At 39.7% G+C, this 23,253-nt stretch overlaps 1 protein-coding gene across 1 annotated transcript; it reads left to right on the top strand.

Annotated features, from left to right (window-relative positions):
• The first annotated feature begins 641 nt into the window (after positions 1 to 641).
• Positions 642 to 6,257, top strand: LOC145500440 (uncharacterized). Its single transcript, XM_081479956.1, has 4 exons — positions 642 to 1,670; positions 2,097 to 2,206; positions 2,838 to 4,271; positions 4,398 to 6,257. Exons 1-3 carry the CDS (start codon positions 1,561 to 1,563, stop codon positions 4,268 to 4,270), a joined length of 1,653 nt encoding a protein of 550 aa, XP_081336082.1. The 5' UTR covers positions 642 to 1,560; the 3' UTR covers position 4,271; positions 4,398 to 6,257.
• The last annotated feature ends 16,996 nt before the right edge of the window (positions 6,258 to 23,253 follow it).

Here is a 23,253-nt window from a genome sequence, read left to right on the forward strand (position 1 = left end):
GTGCAAGTCTAGGGTTGTGGTCATACTACACGCAAGGGCTTTAACTTCTGCAGAAGTCTGAAAGAAGACATTTTAGTTTGTTTTAGAATTTTTTTCATAATAGAGGTATGATTAATGTTACATTTCATGATTACAAGAAATTAAGTTCTCTTTTTACCATAGTGCATGTTGTGGCTGTAGCATCTTTCAGTAGTTTGACAGCTGTATCCATGAGGATTAAATTCTTCGAAGTATCGGTATATAAATTTTCCACTCATTTTCCTGAAAGATAAGTTGAATAAGCAATACCCTTCATTTGGTCTGAAAATATGTTGAGATCCTTGTGTACAGATGTTGTATAGATTTGTTCTGAGAACCAAACAGTTTTTCAAAAGTATTGTTTCAATGAAGAACAGTGTTTTGCGTGACATTTTGCGTGACGTTTTGTTATTGATTTTAACAGTTTAATATTACACTTTCTATCAAATGTGATTACATTGATTGACATTGCAATTTGAGCAGCTCGATGTAGGAATCGTTTTACGTTAGTTTTACACGTGTCGGAATGGATAGCTTCTCGTCTTAAAGGTTTTTTACAGTCTAATTAGACTCTGGAATCCCGTCACAAAGTGAGTCAGTTTAAGGTATTCCTGGAGGCTATTTTAAGCATTTTTGTTTGATATCTTTTGTAGGAATTTTCTAAGATATATTTACTCAAAGTCTGCCATATTAACACCATTGAATAATCATTTCAAGTACCTTCTGACAAAATTGTTTTTTCTCAGAAAGAATGTAAAGTATTTCTGGAATTTGACGTATATGTGGGCGTGGCCGTAGCCATGTCACATCAAACTTTCCTAAAAATCTTGAGTAAAATTTATCCATTGGGCATAACCTTTGGCCAAACGATGCCCATCAATATTTTCTACATTGCTTTGGCAGTGCGCCAAAATTAAGAGAAACCAGAATATTTTAAGCCGCTAAATCTGATATCTCTAGTCCATGAATTTTGTGGAGCCACCACCATTCATATATCTGAGAAGAACTGACCTGCTGCCAAGGAACTATTTGTAGATAAGTTTAGTTCATATCCTCCAAGTTTCAAGTCTTTCTGTCAAAATCACACAAAGAAGTTACAACTGGCAAAGCTCTCCTCAAAATTTGGAGGCCATTTACGTCAAAAAATCATTCGCAAATTGAAGAGAAATCGATTAAGCAATCACGGCCCGAAACCCCATGTAGCGACGAAGGTACACTGTATTGTGCAGAGGAGAAAACATATTTCGAAGATTCCGCAATGCCTAAAACGAAAGTGTCTATAAGCAGAAAAAAGCATCGGAAAAGGCTCACAAAGCCCGAGGTTATGGTTCGAAAGCAAGAATACGTTTAGATTTTGAAAAGTTGAGAAACGCAGGATGGACAATTGAAGAACAGCAAACAAAATCTGGCTCAACAGTTCACTTCAAATACCGAAATCCCAACGGTAAAACTATCAAAAGTGCTAGAGAAGTTGAGTGTCAGTTAGAAGCTGAAGGAACTCTCTGCAGTTTCATTGTGGATGAAAGTAAGGGAAAAAAATCGATGGAGACTCCTCAACAAGCAGATGACTTGTCATTGTCTGACGGCTCCGAGGACTCTGATTATGAGCCTCCTGAAAAACAAGCGCCAAAAGAAATAAAGGCCACTAAATGGTAAGATACTACATGTAAAAATTCATTATATAAAACTCTCTGTACACAAGGTCGGTAGAAAAGCTAAACCCTTTATAAAGATTTCACATGTTAGATATGTTCCTCGTGGGATTTGTGTGAGTAAACTTGACAAAATATTGAACGGAGAAGATCTGTACCTTCATGCGATAAACATTGTGGAAACATTGAGCAATGGAATTCAGTGTATATTACTAGGTTGTAATTTTATGTGTTTCACTGACGATCTTTGGTTTGGTCTTTCGCTTTTATTAATCGGTAACGCTTGTTGCATACTACAACTGATATTAATTAAAAAAACTAAATCTGAATATCTTTGTGTGGAATTTACATTGCATTCCTGACTCTATGGCTAGTGTCTAGAGAATATTCTTGAGGTAATATCTTGCTTTGATACTTTTTTTACAGTGTCAGTGTGCCAGAAGGGCTATTTGTTGCAACCACCTCTAGCATCATCAATTGCGTCGATGAGATAAACCACTATTTCAAGTGTTCCTCAAACAATGGAAAATGTAGAGGTGAGATATAATCTGGAATTCATTGTCCAGATTGATTGTTTCATTGTTATTGTCACAGTGAATGTTATTATAAAGCCAAAGCCATAGCCTTTTTCAATGGCTCTTTTTATTCTATTTTTCCATTTGATCAAGTGACAGACAAACTGCACTGTGTAGTGAATCAGTCCTTTACAATGTACCCTGATCGTTGTGAATTGATGCCAGAAAAATATAAACCAAAGACTCAGAGCATGTCTGTAAAGTTAGGGACCTCGCATTTTATTTTGTTCGTCTGTAAGAAAATAATTATGAATTGGTCAATCATTGATTGGGTTACTAAAGTAAAAAAGATTAAACTTGACTTGCGTATAAACCTTCTTATCCTTTTCACTGGTTTGCCAAAAAACGCTGTGTAATTTCTTTCTCACTGAAACATTTATGAATTTCACTGCAAATCCTGTTAGGTTTCACTGAGAATCCTGCTTATATCATTAAAACTATTGTGCAGTGGTGTAATACATTCATCTTATTGACCAAGCATACTGGGGAATGTACTAGGAGAATATCGGGTCTTGGTCTTCCTTGGCGAGACCAGAAATCTTTTTGGGGCCAGTATGAGTAACCTCGCTTTTTTACTAAATTTGTGTTACAGGCAAACTTGTACTCGCGGCATATAGCAAGAAGGGTTGTGGAGGGGCAATGATGTTCACATTCAAGTGCCATGGTTGCTGGACTGTCGAGATTGATTATAAGAGTAGCCATCTTGCCCGAGAATCTAGACGGCAACTTGTGTCCTTGGCCCTTTCCCTGGCCTTTTTTATCAGTGGGCATGGGTATGCTGGGTATAGGAAGACCTTGGGAAGAGGCTTGGGTTTGGGAATAGTTTCAGAAAAGCCTTATCTTGAAGTTGTAGATCTAGCCCTCCCCTACATAAAATCAATGCTGGATGAGATGTGCGATGAAGCAAAAGAGAAAATGAAAGAAATTGCACATGATCAAATAGGCAGCTGGTCAAGAGCAGTGACCTGCTGTGATGGTTGTTGGCTGATTAGAGGGCACTTCAGCCAAAATTGTACATTTGTCATTAAGAATTATATAACAGGTGCCCTTCTCTACTATGGTCATCTGTGTATGAGAGGAGCAGAAACTATCTGTGATGAGGAGCTCTGGCAAGGGACAGCTAAGGCAGCAGAGGGCCACCTAAGTCAAGTCCTTTGGGCCAGAGCTAAGGAGGAGGGGCTAAATGTAGAAGTGAATTGGCAGGATGCCGACTCATCCTCAGCCAAGGGGTTTCGCCATTCTTACTCTAATGAGCAAGAAAGTAAAATTATGTGTGGGGGTCATGTCGGGAGGGCTCATGGCAAGAAGCTGGAGGAACTTAAGACTAAGTCTTCTTTTTCCTCTGCATTCGTTGCCTTGCACAAGGAACAGTTTCCAGGCATTATCTCAGCAAAATGTTGTTGTATTGGGAAAAATCAAACCTTTGTGGCAACCCGAAACAAACCTGTTTGTGGATGTATTGGACCAGGGTTTATACAAAATGCAAAACGTAATCATTACTGTGCCCTTGTCCATGCTGGGAATAGCCCTGATAAGTATAGGGAAACTATGTTGGCCCTGGGAAGATATCACAGTAAAGATATGCATGATTGGGAAGGGGGTTCTTGTACCTTTCACCCATTGGTTAAGTGCAGCTGCAAGAATTGTGAAGCTGACGTTGATGGGTTTTACTCAGAGCTGAAATGTTCTGGTGAGGACTATCACTCAGCCCACATCCTGACTTGCGAATTTCATGCACTTGCCTATGAGATAGAGTGCACTCAGAGGGCTAAAGATGCTGAGAAGGTCATTGACCCTGAGTTGGGAAAAGGTCATTCCAACCTCCCTGAGTCCACATTTAGTGTTCTCACAAAATTTAGGGGGAAAATAATTTTTAATGCTCATGTTATTCGTCTTATTACTTTATATGACAGTGTCAACACGACAATGAAAAAAGGTACAAGAGGCTGCAGCGCTACAAAACAGTGGAAGGGAAGAGAAAAAGGGTTCAAAGGAAGGTCAACCGTGCTGAGGAGCAGAAGCTAAGGTACCTTGAATTATTGAAATTATTTCAAAGTCATTAGAGCATTTCTTTCGAAGTGGGATTCATATCATATTGTCATATCATAAATATTGATAGCTCTCAACCTTTATTTCTATCTTTTCTTCCTAGGAAGAGATATGTAAAAAATTGCCAGATTCAGCATACATATGGAGAGGATGTCGAGGATGATCTGGTTGAAGAAAAAGCAGTGCTGCTTACCGAGTCTGCTATAAATGATGGAACTGCAACTGCTCTTATTATACCTAACACAATTACACCAGCCCCTAATGGAGCAGTTGTTGAAGTTGGAGGGAAAAAGTGTAAATGGTGTGCAAGCACTACCCACTCCCGTAAGAGCCACAAAGACTGCCCTTACAATAATTCAAGGGTTTAAGGTTTTTCTCAGACTGGGGGATATTTCTTTGCAATAATAAGGCTAAAGAGATAAAAACCTTATTATTGAAATAAGTGTATTTCACTGGTACATTGCTTAGTAGGAAAACTCACAAGGAGTGCTCCCATAACCCAAAAAATGCCTCAAGTTCTAGTTGAGAACTATTCTTCAAGTTTTGTTTTGATTTGATAGCCATGTAAATATTATAATTAAGAGATACTCAAAACTGTAGCAACTTTCAACAGAAAGAAACTTAGAATTGCCATGATTTTATGCACATTTTCCTGCTATTGAGGCCATTTACATTGACTGCTTGTGGTATTGTTTGATTGGCCATCTGATTACCTTAGGTTTTGTTTGACAGCACTCAATTGAAAAGTGCTCTATTATCAGAACATGCGACAAATTATTTGAGAGGTAACAAAAGAGATGACACTTCCCCTTAAAAAATGGTATTATTAGAATAATAGTAAAATAGACATATTCGAAGTTCAAAATATATTTATTTGCAATCTTATTGACATTTTTCCTCGTTTCATAATCAAACCAAGAAGTGTGTAAATCAATCAAATGCACATTGTTAAAAAATAGTTCAGCTAGAAATAATAGAATAGATATTGTTTACATTTTGATTTGTGCCATTTTTATACTCAACATTTTCATACAAATAATCAAAAATTCAGAATTAGGTAATTACATTTTAAATATCCAACCTATTTTCCCTCCTTTCCATATCATAAATAAAAGCCACAAATAAACCAATTTCACTTTGTTACAATCTTTTGAAAACTACAAACAATAAAATAGAAATGATGAAACAGATAGTGTTTACATTTGAATATTTTTACCAATTTTTACTAATTATTACAATTATACAATTTTAATCAAATATTTTATTGTTCCGTTTTTTTGTCACCTGGCCATTTGGCCTCATACAGGTCAGACATGGTGACCTTGTAGACCTAAAATGCAAAATAGATGCAATAAGATAAAGATTTAGAAAGCATATGTATTAGCTAATGCTTGCTTTCAGGGATGGGCCTCCAAAAGCTCTTATAAACGATATCCAACAGTTTGAAAATAATATATAATGAAACATGCATCAGTTGAGTGATTTTGGGAAACTACATGTATTATAAAAACATAGAACTGACTATTCAACGTGAGCGGCTTCCCTTTTAGCAGTGTCTACTTGCAACATATTTGAGATGAAGAATTACAATGAAAAAGGAGTCCGATTGGCAGGAAAGATTGGGGAGAGTAGGGTTCAGCTATATTTATAACAATAGTAACAATAACAATAATGGGCATGATAATGCAAAACTCCTACCGCAGAGGTTTCGGGATTGGGATAATCCCTCAAGTCCCCACTTAGTATTTCCCTGATGGCTGCTTTCAGGCAGTCAGGGTAGACATACGTGGGGAGTGCTTTGCCTCTGAACTGGCCTTCTCCAACTTTGTTTCCAAACTGTCAGTAAAAGAGAAAAATGATTGAATGTGAAAAGAGGACTTTGAAAACGCTTTAGCACGGATAAACACGAAATAGAATTCAATGGCACCCAACACAGTTGCTAATGTGAAGAGGTGGAGTATCAAAATCCTCAGAACTAATGTCCTCTAAGTGATACTGTGCGTCATTCTCTCAACTAATCTGATGCAGAACAAACACAGTCGCAACTTAGACATTCGCGTTTTCTCGCGATTATTTACCTTACGTTCTCGTTGGCGGTAGTGAAATTTAAAATTGCCCTAATTGGCCGTGTGATTACCTTTTTTGGTTTGGTTTTACGACACTCCATCGTCAGGACTCAGAGTGGCGTGCCGGATATGCTCACAACAGAATCAAAATTCATCAAAAGAGAAGCATGCGCTTGATGCAATTTGTTTTGGGGATGTGACCAAAATATAACAAGAAATTCACATCGGGAGTTGAACCATAGTCGAACTATAGGCTTATGTAATCTTTACGATATACACGATATGGTATGTGAACGGAAAGAGCCAAGGAAAGCGCAAGTACCTCTCCGTGAACCCATATACTAAAACGATGGAGGGTGAATGGAGAATAACATTCTCTCGTTAAGAAAAAGCAGGGGAAATTCAAAATATAAATTAAAATCTGCAATAGAACTTACCCATAAAATACCAAAAATACGGCGAAAGAACCACTTCCTGGCAAGCTCGTCGCTTTCTTGGGCCTTCTTCGAGAAACCACGGACCAGCTGCGTAAGGGCCAAAGGACTTCCCTGAAAACTAATTGGCAAACAGATTTTGTCAACCAAACCAAAATTACGAAATTCAGAGAAAAATCTACATCACTGTAAATTTATTTACCCTTTCTCTGTGAAAGCTGTCTCCAACACGTGTATTGTTCGATCCGCCACCATGGTCAAAGAGGGTCATTTGTATCGGATGACAAGGTTTTATGTCAGCGATCTGTCAACGAGACATCCTTGAGGAATTCCAAAGCAAGATGATAGTGTTTTGGGCGCAGTATGGTGTCCTACTTTTCCCGCTAAATCGGCCCTAGAAACAAAAATTCGCTCGCCTATATCTCGATAGAGTTTGGTTGTATCGACCCGAAACTTTGCATGCAGGTTTTTGTTGACATTGCCTATTAGCTGAAAAAAAATTACGGCAATCCAAAAGAGTCACTTTAGCCTCCAGGAATACCTTAAGTTGGTTTTTTCCGTTTTCTAAGGCTTTGTTTCTTTAAGTTGTTTCCTTTGATTTCTGGTAGTGTAGTTTCGGTAATCGAGTGCATGTGTTTAACAATTGAAGAAGCTAGTCATAAAAGGGGATAAGTGACGATTTTGGTTGCTTTTCTTTTTTCTTGCTCCAAATTAGCTGAATTTGTGCATGTGGTCTTCAATGTAATAGAAAAACGTGGTTCTGTATTTTTGTCACTGGTTTTTGCTTTTTTTTTCGAGTTAAAACGTAGGCAAAAAACTCGGCTTTTCCTAGCCATGTCTTTAGGAGTTTATTTGTTGAACAGCAAACAGGCAGACTGTTTATAGTGTATGAAGTCAAAACCAAATCCCACAGCATATAGAGTGGAAATCTGGGAACAGATTGTTTACACCGGTTATTGTGACGTGAACACAACACATGAATCGATCAAGTGTCAAACGAAATGCCATCAAACAAAAAAGAGATGTGCCACATTAGAGCTCTGTCAACTAATATCTTAAGCATTGTTTTAAAGTACCTTGTATGCCTACCTGGTGGTTGAGAGGCATCATAAAGCCTCGATAAACCCATAAGTCATCAGCACATTTTAAAGAATCAAAATGTGTTCTGAAACTTTGAAGGCAGCTGATATACTGTAATCGTGTTATCAGCCTTCGAAGTCAGATTGAGCCAGGTAGCAAAGTCCAAGAGCAGTTCTTGCCCAAGAAAAATACCCTTTGGTGAGTTGTGGCCCATTTGCCAAGCGTTGCTAGCGTCAAAGTTTGGAAAGTGAGAACTGGTTTTAGACTTATAAAATTTGTCTTGTACCGACCGCCATGTTTTCCCGCGTACAAGGTGTAAAGACCCTTCCCGGCATGCATTGCAACTACGTTCTGTGGAGGTTTCTCGAACTGGTAACTAGATTTAAACATAATAATGGCCAGCAAGTGGCGATCGATTGTAACAGATCTGTGATCCAGTTTGCGTTGATTTTATTTCAAATCGGCATGATTTGTAGTGTTTTGAGCTTCTGGGATCAGGGGACATGCAGATGCATGGAGACCTGTACGTTGTGCAGAAGGGTTAATCTGTTAATCTGTCAGCCCTATTTATAGAGCGTTTTCATGTGGAGTCATCAAATTCTTAAATCCAAAACTAAAAAGCCACCAAAGTTGTTATCCTCATCAGGCATAAGAGGTACCAGCGCATTTTGAACTTGGAAGTTATGGCGGTGCGTGACATAAAGCTACGATCGCGTTTGTCGAAAACTATGTTTTATCTCACGATTTTTTAGCCATTGAAGACATTGCCGTATTTGGAAAAGTGCTTATTGAAATGTTTATTTGTTTCATTTTATTTTTATTTACACCTTTTTTTGACCTGAAATCATTTTTGAGCTTATACGTTGCGTGAAATTACCACTTTCAGGAGGCCATCATGAGCTCCTACCATTTTGCTGTTTTCTAAGTGAAACCAACATCCTTGCCGTTACGTGTTAACGTCAAATCAACATTTTAACCTATTTAGACTTGAAATCAACATCATCGAGCTTACGCGCTACGTAAAATTGACATTTTGCTGGTTTCTAAGTGAAACCAACATCCTTGCCGTCACGTGTCAATGTGAAATCGACATTTAAACCTTTTTTGACCTAAAATCAACATTTTTGAGCTAATACGTTGCGTGGAATTGACATTTTGCTGGTTTCTAAGAGAAATCAACCTCCTTGCCGTCACATGTTAACGTCAAATCAACATTTTAACCTATTTAGACCTGAAATCAAAATCATTGAGTTTATGCGCTGCATGAAATTGACATTTTGCTGGTTTCTAAGCGAAACCAACATCCTTGCCTTCACACGTTAACGCGAAATCAACATTTTAACCTATTTAGACCTGAAATCAACATCATTGAGCTTATGCGCTGCGTAAAATTGACATTTTGCCGGTTTCTAAGTGAAACCAACATCCTTGCCGTCACGCGTTAATGTGAAATCAACATTTAAACCTTTTTTGACCTAAAATCAACATTTTTGAGCTTATACGTTGCGTGGAATTGACATTTTGCTGGTTTCTAAGTGAAATCAACCTCCTTGTCGTCACGCGTTAACGTGAAATCAACATTTTAACCTATTTAGACCTTAAATCAAGATCATCAAGCTTATGCATTGTGTGAAATTGACATTTTGCTGGTTTCTAAGTGAAATCAACCTCCTTGTCATCACGCGTTAACGTGAAATCAACATTTAAACCTTTTTTGACCTAAAATTAACATTTTTGAGCTTATACATTGCGTAAAATTTACATTTTGCTGCTTTCTAAGTGAGATCAAAGTCCCTGCGGTCGTGGCAGGCTGATCCTTTGTTATGATAAACCGAGGCGAGACTTCGACTTATAACAAAGGCTTGGCTTGGTTATTATAACAAAGGATCAGCTCTGTTTATCATAACAAAGGCCTGGCTTCGTTTATTTGCAGCCTCAGCGGGAAAAGGGCGTTAGGTATTTTAATCAAAAGTGAGCTATGTCAAAACGCTCCAAATTTCGCATAGAGTTTTGTTTAGGTATGTTTAGCAATGTCCCGTAGTTTTTCCGCTAAACTTTGCTTCGTTTTCAGGATATTGCGTATGCAAAAAACCACTCGGTTTTCCTAGCGGCGTCTTTATAAAGTGAAGCAAAAACCAGTGGCAAAAATACAGGAACACATTTTTCTATTACATTGAAGACCACATGAAAAAATTCAGCTAATTTGGAGCAAGAAAAAAGAAAAGCAACCAAAATTGTCACTTATCCCCTTTTATGACTAGTTTCTTGAATTGTGTAATACCGCATGGTTTACTCAGTAAAATCTGTTCACGTTTCTTGGTTTATACGATGTATTAAGGCCCTTTATTTTCGGTTAGTTGCTATTGTTTAAGTGTATCATTTGTTGTGTTTATTGCGGATCAAATAAAAATCTTATTTATACGATTCATGGGTAATCAGAGTCAAGCGTATTTTGACAGTTTTCGTCCGACGGACCAAGCATGGCTCAAGGAAAAACATGAGCCTTGAGGCACAGATGATGTCCAAGGGCAAGTATTCAAGCATATGGTACAGCGCAAAAGTAATGCAATTGAAATGCAGAAATTTGCTTTTTGTCTTTGTCAATTTTCATCGAAAAGTTATGGAAAAATTTGAGAGAAAATTCAATGTGGCTGGAGCGATATTTCGGTTGAACAATAGGGGAAATTTTGTGGGATTTTCAACACCTCAACGAAAATTTGCGATGAATATCGTTCTTTTGCCTGTAAGTATGCAAAATGTTGCTATGTACAGAGCAGAAGTTTGACAGCGTATCAAGGAAAGTTAATCACTTAATTGATTCAATTGATTGTTCATGTAATTTACATGAAATATATTTTGATAATTGTTGTGAAAAGTTTTCTGTAGTTACTTACCGATACATGTAATTGATTAGGAGGGAATTATAACACACTACTGACACAAAGTTTTTTTGTCTTGTGTATCTTAAGTTCACTAATTTTGTCAACTTGAATTCAGCAATCGTGCAAATTAATTCTAAATTAAACTCAAAACTATATGATCATCTATTACCTAATTATATTTTTTGTAACATGTGCATTTCCAAAATTGGGGAAAATCACTTGGATATTCTTTAGAGGATGGAATTTTCATAGGAAACTTAACTTACATGAGATTTTTATGTGCAAGGAGTGGAAAATAGTGAGAATTGTTGTGGTATTTTAATTAAACTGTGATATTTACTGTCTCTTTTACCTTGCATATCAATTGTTGCACATGATGGTCTTGTAGAAGTTTGATGCCCTGTTAGATATAAGTTGTAGAACATTTTTATACGTCTGTTACAACATTAAACTATAAGCTGTTTAAATATAATGTTTAAGGTTTATATACACAATACTGTACTAACATGACAAAAACAACAAGACAACAAATTTTCATAGACAGGCCATCATCTGAAGACTATAGTTCTATTAACTGTTATTTGAAAGTTACAAGATGAAATATCTGACCCAGGTAGGTTTGAAAAGTGGATAAAGTATCCTCTAGATGAATCACTATCTAGCGTATGATGTGGTATGTTTTGCCAACACTTATCTACTGGATAGTGATTTATCTGGTAGATAAGTATTATCTAGTCTTTGAACAGCTAGGCCATGGGGATTATAGTAAAACATTAATGTGAATACTTTCAGGTTTCTTATTTATGTTTAACAAACATCTTTGAATCAAGGGACATTAAAATTGCATAATACTGTATTCAGCTAGATGGGATGTTCTTGTAGTTGTGGATGACGTGCTTGCAGGTCTGTGTTTGTATTTCTGTTGATATTCTGTAAACAGAAGTTCAGTATTGCTGTTATGACGGGAAGGTCACTCCAAAAAACTTACTGTACTTTTTCATCGCCACTTGTGACAAGTAAACATTTATTTGGCTTTTCCCACACATTCAAGTATGAGCCTCTAAAGTGCCAGCTATTCTGAAGAAATTCATCGCTAATGAAGCTCAAAATTGGACTTCAGACACCACTTATTTTGAAACTGCACTTAGCAGCCAAGTTGTGTGTATGTGATGTTATTCCGTGCAACTTGGAATTTGGTGAGAAGCGCAAATATCTGCAGATGACTTGCCATCTTTCATATGATTTTATAACAATATCAAATCTCAATTGGCCATCAAATTGATGATTTGTGATGAAACTGAGATGAAAGAAGATTAAAGGTCACTCAGTGCTTTAAAATTGAATACCATCCAATGCAATGCTGGCATCATATTTTAAAAAAGTAAAAATTATCTTAAAACACTAACATTAGTTATGATTTGCCTTTCAAACTGTATACTTGAACTGTAACATAAAAATGGCAGTTTAAACGCTCATCAGTTACACTAGCCATAGGCAGCACAAAACATGTCTATTGGATACTGGTCACCACAAAAGGAACGTACATTTACTTGCGCAAACATTGAACAAGTCAACAGCATCATCAATAACGCAAGAAACGAGGAAAACAAACAAATTATTTCTTCAAAAACCAGAGTTGCCTGAATTAAAATCAGTGCATAAATAACGTAAACGTAAAGGGTGTTTGCCATGTACGCCCTGAGCAGGTCAATTAAAAACAGTACAAGCAATAACAGGTGGATCAACCTTTCTTTCTTTTCATCAAAATAATAGAGAATTTGTGTTGGTCGTACAACACGTTGGACACGACGAAATGACGAAGAAGTAGACGTAGAGTTGGCTCTCGCTTTTGCAGTGAAAGAGTCAGCAGAATCTGAGTCCAAACTGTGGCCTGTAGATCTCTCATGACTGGTGGTAACTGTGTTTCGGACAGGGGCTGTACATGTTGTGTTGTTGGCTTTTTCCCTGGCAGCTCTAACTTTCTTGATCAGGACTCCTTTTTTCCAACTTTTACTATACAGCTCACCCATTTCGTCCAAAATCTCTCACAACAGCAGAATAGTCAGATCTTGTAGGTTTCCTTTTTTAATTTTTTAATTTTCTTCCTTTTGTTGTGCCTCCTCTCTCTTCTTTCTCTCTTTGTCCATTTCCTGTAGCCTTGGTAATTCCTTAAAAATTTCGGTCAGGTCAATGTATATCGGCCATTTCGGCTGCGAACCACTCACTTTTCCGACTACTTTTATGATGGAACGAACATGGCACCAGTTAAAGGTGTGAGTAGGTACCACTTCCCACCCAAGAGAAGTTTTTTTCTCAAAGTTCAATCCCCTGAAGCAAATGGTTACCTTTTCTAATTTTTTTGGATCTGATCTCCATTCAAAAACCGGAAAGTTCGATTTTAAGGAGGGTGATCTGACAATCCTGACGATATGGCCAACTTGTAATCCTTCTGATGGAAGCCACAATGCAACAATATCGTTCAGGTAGGTACCGCTTTCAACACGTTGAGGGTCGATTAGCTTTTCAATTGTTTCATAAAAATCGTTTCTCACAGATTCCATCCAACGTGCAAGGCATGAGGTGGCAGGACGGTACACTTTTCCTCCCTGTAATGACAGAAATTCCACCATATGATAGTATTGCCCTTCGTGCTCTACATAATTTGGACGAATAGAGTAATCAGTTTGATGTTTTGTGCTGGTGGCTTTTTTGCTTACTCGAAGACGTTTTGGCAAGGGCTCAAGACTAACGTTTTCGTCTACCAGCGAATGCTTATCTGACGCTAAAGCGGCCAGTTTGTTACAAAAATGCTCTCTGATGTTGTTTTGTTTAGGACAGATAAGTGTATAATCTCACCTTTCTTTGTCTGTTGCGAATTGCAGATGGAGACACTGCTCGTGGTACCACGCATTGCAAGAAGGATAACTGCAGCCAATCCAGCGAGTATTTTTGGGAGGTTTAAATGATTTATCTAAGTACTTGCACTTCTTATCTTTGTAGAACGAACAATGTGTGGACTATCTTCTTCATCGTCCTCGTCTGCCTTCTCCTGATCAGTCTCCAAAGAGGCCATCGCTGCCAAGTCAACCAAGGCACCGCAGTAGTTATTAGTGTGATCTTCGATAGCTGTTAAAAGTACCTCGTTATCTAAATCAAACAGTTCTTCGCTAGAAATCACCTTGTTCTCATCAGGTGCGTCCCACACAACAAACGTTCCTAACTCGGGAGTATTAATATTAATAATGTCATCGCCCTCTAATTTAAGGATGTTCCCTTTCACTAAAGCTGGCAACAAACCAAGCAGCTTTAAAGTTTTCAGGACTTCTCTTTCTGCCATTATCATACCCGCCTTTAATTCATCATCAATGTTCTCTGGCCAGTTCGGTAACTGCATGTCTTGAGCCTCTTTACTTACTCCCAATTTCAGTTCTTCTAATCTCTGCACTCTGCCTGCGAGATCTAACATGTCCAGCATAGACAAATTTGGTTTTCCTCGACAGAAACACCGCAGCTTTCCAAATAATTCCTCGCATTTTTGTGAACCAAATGTCCATGGATGAAAGACGTGGTTCAGAAAGTGTAACGAAAACATCTTCATTGACAGAATAAGACTATGTCCTGCTAGGATCGTATCATCACAAGTTTGCTGGGAAATGAAGTGATTATTAAGATCGTATCCTGAAATTTTTATCCATGCTTTCCAATACCTTAGGAATGTCAAAGGTGCCCAGGCAAGCTTTGCACGTTGTTGCACCATTAATTCTCTTTCGGTGTACGCCTGTAGCAGATGGTGCCCCATTTTCAAGTATGCTCTAGTTGCAAGAGTTTCCTGGTCACTCCACTCTTTTATGCATACTCTGGCTTCTTTTTGTAGAATTCATATTGCAGCATTGACATTTTGTCTGTCTTTCATGAAGACATCGCTCTTCCATAAACCCGATCGAATTCTGTCGATTTCAAACACCTTCATAATATGTTCTGTTTGAGCGGCACCTTCCCCAATAATAAGAATGCGTTTGATGTTGAGTAGTTGGTTGCGCCATTTCTTTACAAGATGTCGCCAATCTGGAAACATGATAGTTGGTACTGGAACATCAAATTCCATGTTTTGAAAGTCCTCGACTACAATGTTGAAATCAAAGGAGTCATAATTTAAACTGATCACATCGTTTCTGTCCTCTTCGTTTTTTCTGAACCGATCAACATAATACTTCCTGACTTTAGAATCCCCATCAGCTCCAAGTCCAGCTACTGTTATATCGTTACGCAAGCCCCACAAAGCGACTTGGTTAAACCAGTGCCTAACTAGGGCGTGGTCCTGACCATCATAAACTGGGCTAATAGCTAAAACAAATGACGGAACATGCTCCTGCAGCAGTGCCAGAAGATTTCGGCTCCAGTAACTCGTGTTTTCAGTGTGACAGAAAACAAAAGTCATAAATTCTCTATAGCTGGATGCATTTTGAAAGCCAGAGTAAAAGTGGATGTCGTCATCACTACCTTCAAATCGTTTAAACGAGAACGTCATGTTATCAATCCTTGCTGCTTTTAAGCTCCCTATAGATTTATATATATTGTATAATTTTGTCTCTTAATTATATCTAAGGGGGCTGCTGTAATTGGCTAAGCTGTAGCGGCTCCCCTGGCCAGTTTGTTTTGTTTTGCTGTCTTTTTTTTTTGTTTTTTTGGGGGGGGGTTTGTTTTTTTGTTTTTTTGCTTCCTCTTCTTTTTATTTATTTTTTTATATGTAATAGAAGGCCGAAGCTTAATAAACAAATAAATAAATAAATAAACAAGCTATGCAAATTTGCATATTCTGTACTAGTGAAATCACAGAAAATCCTTCGACAAGATCTTGAAGAGGTTCAGCATACTTTCAGTTGAATGAATACATATCTACTTCACTGTTATTTTGAATGAAACGTCCATTTTACGCATGCTAATAACCTGGGAGTCCTTGACTTGCGAGTTTGCGTTTCGGTTGACTGACAAGCGCATTTTTCTTTCAGCACAACAATCTCTGTTAGTAGCTATAGAGTTGAATCTTAATCATTTGTTTGGCTTTCCTCATATATTTATAAATGCCTGATTGTAGCGCTAGCGCTGATTCGAATACTTTTTCACTTTGGTTTTAAACATCTCCATTTATTTACCAATATGTAACACCGGAGTGGGAGAGTTAACGTTCAAAATCTGTTTACATAAATTTGTATTAGTAAAATGAAAGACTCGAAAAGTAATAGTTCAAAGTTTCTTACCCAGTGGTGTATTGTAGTTTCTCGTGAGTCATCCGGTTAGCACTGTTACAAATTAGCTTTATGACGTTATATACAACGTTCTAATTACGCAACGTTACACTGATCCATTCTAAGTTTGTAATTTAGATGTATTTTGTTCCTCAAAGACGAAGCTCAAAGAGCAAAACAATTCTGTATTCGGAATGGCCATTGAGAAACTGGGCCAGATTACAGGCGACCTCCGGTGTGCATGTGTTCTTATTAAAATCCACAAATACATAGCTAGTTCACCAGTTCGAAGCCTCGACAATCTTCGTATCGTTGAATGTAGGTTTCGTTTATTATTTGTTTAGACAAGTCTATTTCAAAACGCAATGCGTTTAATTTACTGTGTAATTTCGTCACCTATAGTTTCGTCTGGGACTTGGAGGATCATTTGTGCTCGAAAAAGTCTTCCAGCTTATCCCAAATTCCTGTCTTATGCAGCACCTTGACAATTTCAAGCTTTCCACTAGAGATAGAGGAGAATATACAGGCCATGAAAATCTCTAGGTTTTTACAGTAGCGGCGAACCCGAGATTGAAGAAATCCTCAATGGCTCCCGGCTTCAGCTTCGGAGAGATCAGCCCACTTCTTTGGTCTTTTTCTCGTTTCTGGTAGAGTTTCATCCAGATAGAGGTATTGAATGAAGAGGAATACTCTATTCTATGCATCCCGTATTGCTACAGTGTCTAACAACATATCTTCCTTGCATTCTGCAATGATTTTGACACACTATCACATGTTCGCATACATTCTTCTCAAAAACAAAATATTGTTATTCCCGAAGTGACGTCAAAAGTCAACTCGTCCCATTCTCTGCTATTCCTCAGTCGTGAACATGGAAAAGGGCAAATTTACAAACTTTAAAAATTCATAGAAAATTAATGAAAATGGCTTCAACAATAATTTTTTTCACAGTGGTGATCAGGAGAAAAAGGAAATTTATATTAGCAAAAAAAATTTTGGGGGTTAGTGGCACTTTAAATACAGAACAATGATAGGGCCAAAAGAGCAGGGAGGGCTAGACATGTTGGATTTTCAAATAATCAATGAAGCGCTTACGGTTGTTTGGGTAAGAAGATTAAGTGACACCAATGGAACCGCAAGTTGGAGTCATATCTCTCTTTCCTATCTACAACCAGTTGGTGGTCTGTTGCTTTTGCAGTGTCATTTTGACTTAAAGCTACTTAAAGTTGATATACCGATTGATTTTTACAAAGAAGCACTGTGCCTGGCAAAAAATTAACTGCAGTACTCCTAATACCAAAAACCAGGTACTAAATGAAATAGTCTGGAACAATCATCAAATAAAGATAGAAGGATATTCCATTTATTACAAAAAATGGCACAATGCTGCATTAACTAAAATTGAAGACTTTTTTAGAGGTGACAGATTCCTAACTGTTAGGTTTTCCCGGTTGGGCTCCCTGTTTGTCACGTGATCTGTTTTCCATATTTGGCCTCCCACGAGGTCCTCGCGTTCAGTTGAATAAAGAGTGTTCCGCCATTCTGGTTTAGTCTTTTATTTGGTCCTCCGTATTTGCGAATACACAACAACTGGCGACGAGGATGGGATCCAGCAAAACAAGCACAAGCGGTAAACGGGAGTGGGGTCGTGAAATTCATGTGAGAAGTTTAATGACACGACAGAAAATGCCGGACAAAGCACCAAACACGAGTCAAACCATTGGCAAGGTGATGAAGTATGTTGTGGGGACGGATTGAGAGTCCTACACTGAACAGCTGGATTTTTACTTCCTCGCAAATGGCGTTCGGGATGCCAAGATGAAGAAGGCTGTTCTTTTGATGAACCTTCCTGTGGAAACTTACCAATTGGCAAAGGATTTGGTGGCTCCCACGCAGCTGAAGGATGAAGCCATTATGTGCGATGTCATCGTGGAATGAATGAAGAAGCAACTTAAACCCGAAAGGTCAGCACTGGTCGCGAGGTATGAATTCGATAATTGAGCCAGGAATTCCGGTGAGTCAGTTAGTCATTATGTAGCCACTTCGAAGCACTTGGCCATGGAATGCAAGTTTGGAGAAGCTGTGCAAACTGAGCGTCTCTGTGACTGGTTAGTCTCGGGTATTCACGACCCAAAGATGATTACTGACTTGTTGAAAGTAAAAGTCGCGGACCTTACTTTTGAACTTGCGGTTCAAAAGTGCCTAGCTATAGAGCAAGCTAATAAAGATGTTCAAGTGCTTCAGGGAGAATAAGGGCCAGACACTCCAGTCAATAAACTTGACACTGCCCAGCCTAGGGAGGGACAGGCTCCACCCAAGTTGCTGCAAAAGACATGGTTCCTGGGGTAAGGACACCAAGCCATCTAAACCTTGCTACCATTGTACAGGGTCACACAACTCGCAAAAGTGCCCCTTCATTAAGGAACGCTGCTTTCACTGTGGCATAATTGGACACACACAGTGAGCATGTAAGAAAAAACAAGCCACTCAACAAGTTACTGTCGCTGGAGTAAATGTTATGGAGGGTGCTGATTCAGAAGAAAGTAATGGGGAATATGGGGAACTTTACCATGTTTCTGACAGTAAGAATAGAAAGTCCATTTCTCTTGAAGTCTACCTCGAAGGTCGACCTGTGATCATGGAGCTGGATACAGGTTCTGCTGTGTCAGTTGTGAGTGAGGGGGTGTATAAGGAGTACCCGCGTTGTGTTCCGTTAAAGGACACCCCTTTGAAGTTGCGTACGTACACAGGTGAGTCAGTAAAACCTATGGGGTTTTGCTATGTGACTGTGCAGTACAAAAGGGCAATCTAAAGAGCTTCCAATTTACGTGATGAAGAACGAGGGACCCACCCTGTTTGGCTGGAGTCCAATCAATTAGATTGGCCTTTACTTCAGTTAGAAACATCAGACACCAATCCAGCCCTGGAAGAAGTCTTGAACAAACATACAAGTGTTTTCTTGGACGGTCTAGGCAGGATGAAGAAAATTCAGGCACGGGTCCAGCTAAAAGATAGTGCTCAACCGCGATTCTGGAAAGCCCGCCCAGTAGCATTAGTTCGTAAGCCAGCAGTGGAGAAGGCATTGAGAGAGCTAGAGGCTGAAGGGGTTATTAAAGAGGTTACCACTAGTGAGTGGGCTGCTCCAATTGTGACCCCTGTGAAGAAGGATGGTAGTGTTAGGGTGTGCGGTGACTTCAAGGTGACAATCAATCCACAGTTGGATGTGGACAAATATCCTCTTCCATGCATCGATGATATTTATGCCAGCCTTGGTGGGGATACATTGTTCAGCGTTATTGACCTGCGTCATGCCTACCTGCAAATGGAGGTTGAGGAGCAATCCAGGCCATTCCTTACCATCAACACAACCCATGGTTTGTACCAGTACCAGTGTTTACCTTATGGCGTGGCTTCAGCACCAGCCATTTGGTAGCAGGCCATGGACCATGTCTTACAAGGTTTACCAGGGGTCTTCTGCTACCTGGACGATATCATTGTGACCGGCAGTACCATGGAGGAACACCTTGAGCAGCTGGTTGCAGTGTCGAAGAGGCTGGGAGAGTATGGCTTTAAGGCAAACCGAGAAAAGTGCAAATTCCTCAGAAGCTTTGTGGAGTATCTGGGACATGTCATCTCTGCTGAAGGACTGCACCAGTCTCCCAAGAAAGTCAAGGCCATCACTGAGATGCCAACACCGCAGGATGTCACACAACTGCATGCTTTCCTAGGCAAGGTCCAGTATTATGCCAGGTTCTTACCAGACTTGGAGGAAGAGGAAGGAGGAAGAGAACTTGGAGGAAGAGCTGAGGAAGAAGCTAGCTTCAGAGTGGTGAAAGAGATGCTTCTACAAGACAAGGCTCTCGTGCACTATGACCCTGACTTGCCACTAGTTCTGGCCACAGATAGCTCCTCTTATGGTCTCAGCGCTGTCTTGTCACATTGTACTCCATAAGGTGAGGAGCGGCCCATTGCCTATGCTTCTCAAACTCATTAATAATTCATGAGGTAAACTACCAACCACAAGATGTATACCACATCACATGCATGTGTTTGGATACCCAATGAAAAACAGTATACCACTCTCCAGTGAGAGTGGTATATACCACTAAAATATGGAATGACAACTTGCACAAAATCAATGAATATTTATTACTCAGAATTAACCTTGCTTTTACAATGTGTCTCTTTTTGTTTTCAAAGTCACACCCATTCGCATTGTTTCCTTCATTCCTGCATCCAAAACACGCCAAAATGTCACACACCTAAGAAAGCGAAGGAAAAAAAAAGTAGTATTGGAAGCAACAATACACACAAGTAGTTTACGCGAACCAAATTTTATCCCCCAAAAATGTAACTTACCTTTCCGTCGGACATGTCCAAAGGGTTCAATGCAGCACTTCCATTTACATCAGAAAGGTGGCACTTCAGTCTGCAAATAATTGAGTACAATGTGCGGGAAGGATAGCGTTCCCCAGAAGAATTGCTTACTTCGAATTCTTGAACGAACTTTGACAGCCAGTAGTTGAGACTGCATGCAGACATATCTGTAATGGCCGTGTCCAAAGTTTGTACTCCTTCTTCAAAGTTTTTCGTGGTAAAAAGGCTGCTGGGTTCCAAAGTACAGGACTTTACTAATCGATTCCGTTTCCATTCCTCGAAAACCGTACACAACCATTTAGTTTTATAAGTTATTGATTTCGGTACTTCAATATCAGCACTTTTCTTCTCATCCTCCACACTTTTCGACTGTCAAAATCTCTCAAATGACTTTGTTGCGATATACATCCTGACCGAACGACAACTTGTAAATGCCGGCAACTCCAGCAACTTTCACACCTCAGAATAAATTAAATCGCACCATAAATGCAAATTAATTACGCCGGTAAAAAACATTGTTGGTATTGAAATTATTGAGGAAGGAATGTTGGACAGCAAACAATTCTAATTGGTCGTTGTTTGTTATTTCTTTAAGAGTGATCACGAGAAGTTATTTCTAAAACTCGTGCTTCGTGTTTCATCAGGGTATCCAAACGCCTCGAAACATTAAAAGGACTCGGCCTTTCATTTGTTTCTCGGTGTTTGGATACCCCGATGAAACACTCGCTCTCGTTTTGGAAATAATACATCCCGTTCTCTTTCAGAAACAGAGAAGAAGTACTCGCAAATCGAGAAAGAGGCCTTATCCCAAGTCTGGGGTGTGAAGAAGTTCCAAACCTACTTAGAGGGTCGTCATTTTACCCTGGTTACAGAACATCAGCCCTTGAAGTACATAATGAATCCTGGGAAGGCCGTGCCAGTTACCGCAGCAGCAAGGATACAGCATTGGTGTCTCTTCCTAGGCACTTTTGCATACAGCATTGAGTTCCGAGGGACCAAACAGCATGCCAATTGTGATGGTCTATCCCACCTTCCACAACCACGGGCACCTGTTGACAAGCCAGATGAAGTGGAAATGTTCCATATGACTGTGGTCGAGGCCTTACCAGTCACCGAACAAGAGCTGAGAATGCAGACTCGGAGAGACCCAGTACTTTCCTGTATCCTAGAGCTCGTGCAGTGGGGATGGCAAGAAGCAGAAGTCCATCCAGAGCTAATTCCTTATGCTCATCATGCGAGTGAAATCATGATCCATCATGGGGTTCTGATGTGGGGTAGTAGAGTAGTCATCCCAACCAAACTGAGAGAGAGTTTTGGAAACCCTACATGAGGGTCACATCGGTATGGTCAAGGTGAAAGGTCTGTCCTGGGGTTACGTTTGGTGGCCAAACATTGACAAGGACATCGAAGGAGCAGTCCGAAATTGCAAAGATGTCAGGAGACAGCAAATAATCCAGCTCGTGCACCCCTGCATTGGTGGGAGTACCCTGCCCTTCCCTGGCAAAGACTGCATGTTGATTTTGCTGGGCCATTTCAGGGGAAGATGCTGATGGTGGTGATCGATGCACACAGCAAGTGGCCTGAGATTTTCGTGCCGGAGAACACCACTGCTGAGGAGACCATGAGTGTACTGCGTTCCGTTTGCCTGCATGGGACTTCCCGATGAGATTGTGTCTGACAACGGGCCCCAGTTCACATCAGAAACTTTCAGGAAGTTTGTTAATGCAAACGGTATTAAACATGCCACTGGTGCACCTTTGCACCCCTCGACCAATGGTCAGGCAGAAAGACTGGTACAGAGTTTCAAGAAAGCCGTTAAAGCGGACAAGTCTGGAAGAACCCTGCAACACAAGCTTGACAGGTTCCTGTTAGCATATCGATCAGCTCCACATGCAACCACTGATCTTAGCCCTGCACAACTCCTGTTAGGCCGAAATGTCAAGACAAGGTTGGACCTAATTAAGCCCGACATTCAAAGAGAGGTCAACAAAAAGTTGCTCCAGCCAAACAACAGCACCTTGAAGAGTTTTGACCACAGCCAGATTGTTTGGGTCCGCAACTACCGTAGAGGTCCAAAATGGGTGTGGGGCACAGTCATTGGGCAAACAGGTCCAGTCTTGTACACAGTCAAGGTAAATGACCAAACCTGGAAGCGCCATGTCGAGCAGCTACGAGATAGCAACATCTGTCCATCTGCAACAGAAGTGGTGAATGACGGTGCTGTTCCTGAGGAGGTGGAGCATGGAGTGCCTGCTGTTGTGGGGTCCAAGTAGAAGGATATGCCGCCCCTGGCCCTGACGTCCAGTAGAGATGGTCACCCCCCTGAGCCTGAAAGTCAGCGACCGATTCCAGAACCTGAGTTGATTGCTACCCGCAGCAGTCGAGTTGTCAAAGCACCCACCAGATTGAAAGACTATGTTTGTGACTAAGGAGAACTGTACTGTTGTGACTGTTTTTACAGTACCGGCATTTTACCTGAGAGACTTTGTTATTTGTTCTTGAACTTTGTTTTATTTTTGTTTTGTTTTGTTTGTTAACAGTGTTTAGTCTTAAAAGGGGAGGAAATTGTTAGGTTTTCCCGGTTGGGCTCCCTCTTTGTCACGTGATCTCTTTTCCATATTTGGCCTCCCACGAGGTCCTCATGTTCAGTTGAATAAAGAGTGTTCCGCCATCTTGGGGCCACCAAACTAGTGTTGGCCATATGGGTGCAATCAGAATCCCTTCCGTTTAGTCCATTTCTACTTTCCTTAAACATTTAGAAATAAGAGAGAAAGGTGGAAAACAATAAAACTTGTGAACACTTTCATCTTCAACCGCAGTTCATATATGAATTATTTCATATAAACTTCACATCAGTAAAACTTGTATTTGCTC

This window comes from Orbicella franksi, chromosome 10 (assembly GCF_964199315.1).
Source record: "Orbicella franksi chromosome 10, jaOrbFran1.1, whole genome shotgun sequence".
NCBI lineage: Eukaryota > Metazoa > Cnidaria > Anthozoa > Scleractinia > Merulinidae > Orbicella > Orbicella franksi.